The sequence below is a fragment of the Acanthisitta chloris genome, unplaced genomic scaffold (assembly GCF_000695815.1).
Source record: "Acanthisitta chloris isolate BGI_N310 unplaced genomic scaffold, ASM69581v1 scaffold2463, whole genome shotgun sequence".
Taxonomy (NCBI): domain Eukaryota; kingdom Metazoa; phylum Chordata; class Aves; order Passeriformes; family Acanthisittidae; genus Acanthisitta; species Acanthisitta chloris.
The window spans coordinates 42,621-45,564 of record NW_008664192.1 but is presented as its reverse complement, the minus strand read 5'-3'; the positions used below and the strand labels follow the sequence as shown (position 1 = coordinate 45,564).

General features: G+C 45.1%; 1 protein-coding gene across 1 annotated transcript in view; it reads right to left on the bottom strand.

Moving 5' to 3' along the window:
- RABGAP1L (RAB GTPase activating protein 1-like) overlaps positions 1 to 2,506 on the bottom strand; it is a gene marked incomplete at its 3' end in the record, with an annotated part of 35,379 nt that extends 32,873 nt beyond the window's left edge. The window contains exon 1 of the mRNA XM_009071235.1: positions 2,462 to 2,506. Within this exon, the coding sequence (XP_009069483.1) occupies positions 2,462 to 2,506 (45 nt within the window). The remainder of the gene's footprint in view (positions 1 to 2,461) is intronic.
- Between the last annotated feature and the right edge of the window lie 438 nt (positions 2,507 to 2,944).

The following is a 2,944-nucleotide window of genomic DNA, read 5'->3' as shown; positions in this document are numbered from 1 at the left end:
TGCTGAACAAGCTCTCTGCTCCCAGTGTCTCACTCCTGAGCCTGCTCAACTGCTGTACCCCTGCCACTGCTGCCACTGCCAGCCACCAGGATGCTGCTGCATGGGGACACTTGATGCCAGAAGGCAAATCAACACAGAAATAATGAGGAGGAAACTGCTCCCGTGAAAGAAATGCTGAAAGAGAACTAAGGGTGTGTAGGCACTCAGGATTTAGAACTATAGCAGGAGCTTTATGCTTGTACATCAGGAGTGGTTTAGTAATTAGCATCTCCCACACCCTCCAAGAAGGACCTCGACTCATCTGTTGCCATAAGTGGAGCTGTTGTGGGGATGAACTCCAGCTAGGGAGCAGGAGAGACTCTTGTAGCCTTGCTGCCTTTGCTGCAGGAATTGGAGAGCAAGTATGGCATCAGCCAGAAGAATTTATTAAGGAAGGAAAATCTCTTGAGGCATAACATCTCAGTGCTGTGTGGAGACTCAGATTCCTTCCCCACTTATGCCCAAAATGATTGGGTGAAATCAGGCACATCCCCTAAGCAAAAAATTTCCCAAGTGCTCACCTGGGTTTCCCTTCCTGCACAGCTGTCTGCATTCCAGCTGCTGACTCACGTCGCAGAAATGCAGAATTACAGCTGCAATTAAAGGCATTCCAGAGCCTAATGTGGATTCTATAGAAATAAAAAAGGGTCCCAGGTGCCTCAAACCCTGCGTTCAAAACCGAGCAGCACTTCTGACCTCAATCTCCTTGTGCTCCATTTCCCTGGTTAATAATAATTCCCTGTCTCAGCAGGGTGTTATGAAAATCAATTAACATCTGAAGCACTGAAATACTGTAGTGATGAGTCCTGCAGAAATGCCAAAGAGGAAAATAATAACTCCAGCCTCAAATCCTGAGCTGAATGGTGGAGAGTATGGCACAGGGTTACACAAGCAAAAACAGTAAGGGGGAAGAAAAGGCAAATCAAGGCAGCTCATTAGATAAGCACAATTCCCTCTGTCCACAACCAGGAAGAATCCTGGGAAGAAAACAACCCAAACCCACAGAACTATGTGTGATCAAGGACAAATCATTCTGTGTGTGAGTAGGCAGTTTTCATATTGCACTTCACTTCCAAAGGCTTCTCTGATCCTAAACTTCCAGTTTGGTTTTATCATGTGTTTACAATACAAAAATATGAGTTGTATTTTCATAATATTGTAGTGTGTTAAGGAGTTGGAATGAAGGTTAGAGCTCACCCAGCCCCAACCCCTGCCCTGGGCAGGGACACCTCCCAGCAGAGCAGGTTGCTCAAGGCTCATCCAACCTGGCTGTGAACACTGCCAGGGTTGGGGCAGCCACAGCCTCCCTGGGCAACCTGGGACAGTGTCTCAACACCCTCACTGGGAAAACTTCTTCCCAATATCTAATCTAAATTTCTCTCTTTCCCCATTACTCCTTGTCCTACCATTCCAGTTCCTAACAAGGAACCAGTGGAAGGTGTCCCTGTCCCTAGCAGAGGTTGCAAACAGATGAGCTTTAAGGTCCCTCCCAACCCAATCCATTCTGGGCTTCTCTGTGCTGGAGACTCAGCCCAAGTTTACCTGAGTGGCCCATTTTAAAGGTCTGCAGCTCTGCTGAGGCTCAAACAGCTGATCTGGCATCACATTGTCCTGCCTGTATTCATCTCATCACTAGCTAAAAATAGCCAGAATCCAGAGTAGCAAGGAAAGTAAGAAGAGAGGAAAAAAAATTCAAAATGGGTTTCCAACAACTCAAATTACCATGCCCTGAAAATGTGGTGTGTCATGCTCCTTCAGGATTAGACACTGAAACTTTGCTACACTTTGTATGGAAAGCTAAAAGCCTGAGGCTGCCCAGGCATTCATCACTCCTGTTTAGCCAACATGGGAAAACACAGCTCCTGCTGCCAGTGGGAGCTGGAGGTACCCTCACTACACCCAGCCCTCAGCCCTGAAAAGCTGCAAATTTAAACACTGCCTTGCCAGGTGCACCTTACTGCTTTATGACATTGTTTCTGCACTTGTGTTTGCTGTGAAGGAACAGAATGTTTTGCATATTGCTTATTTCGTTCCTTAAAGTTCTCTGTGGGTCTGTTCAGTCCCACATAGGAATATGAAAATAAACTCAATGACAAACTGGCAGAAAACACAAAATACACAGACGAGATGAGGTCAGTGGGTTTGAAATGACCTGCACAACTGGTATGTGGCTTATTAGTTATGTCCTACCAAATTATTGCTTTCAGATCATTTCAGGATGATTTCATTGTCAATCCCTGTCCTCTCCTCATGCTCCAGACACATTATAACCCTCCAAGTGGAATGTGTGATCCAAGAAAATCCCAGGTTCCCTACTAATCAGTATTTGGGGGGGAAACCAATAGCTTTTCCTTTTAAAGACATTGACTAAAAGATGTTTGGCTTCTGCTCAGTTCTTCTGTAGCACTGCTGTGATACATACCTTGTGGTTCAGCTCTGGTCTATAAATAGATTTTCTTTCAATCATCATCAGCTTTTATTCAGCTGAGAGCATCTAACACTGAGAGAGCACTAATTAACAGCAACAGACAGAAAAGCAGGGAGGTATTCTGCAGAGACTTGGGGTTTTAACAGTTACATATCAATATATCAAAAGTGAACCGAATATTTAGGTTAGTTCACCCTGGTCAGCTGAACTTGGCAAATTCTGGCTCACTTTCAGCTGTATTTATTGCTGCTTGGGCAAAACCACTTTCCCCAAGCAGAAGAAAACAGCAGTCCTGGACACAGAGCCAGATCAATAGTTTCGTAGCTGAGCAGCCCTGGGCTTCTGGCAGGTCACACCTGGAGCTAAATTTAGTGTCCAAGTCTCTTCTCTCATCATTTTGGATTACTAATACAGCTCTGCCCAAGGAAACAAATGTCTTCTTTTATCAAATTATCCCCCATTCTTCCCAAGCTGTGT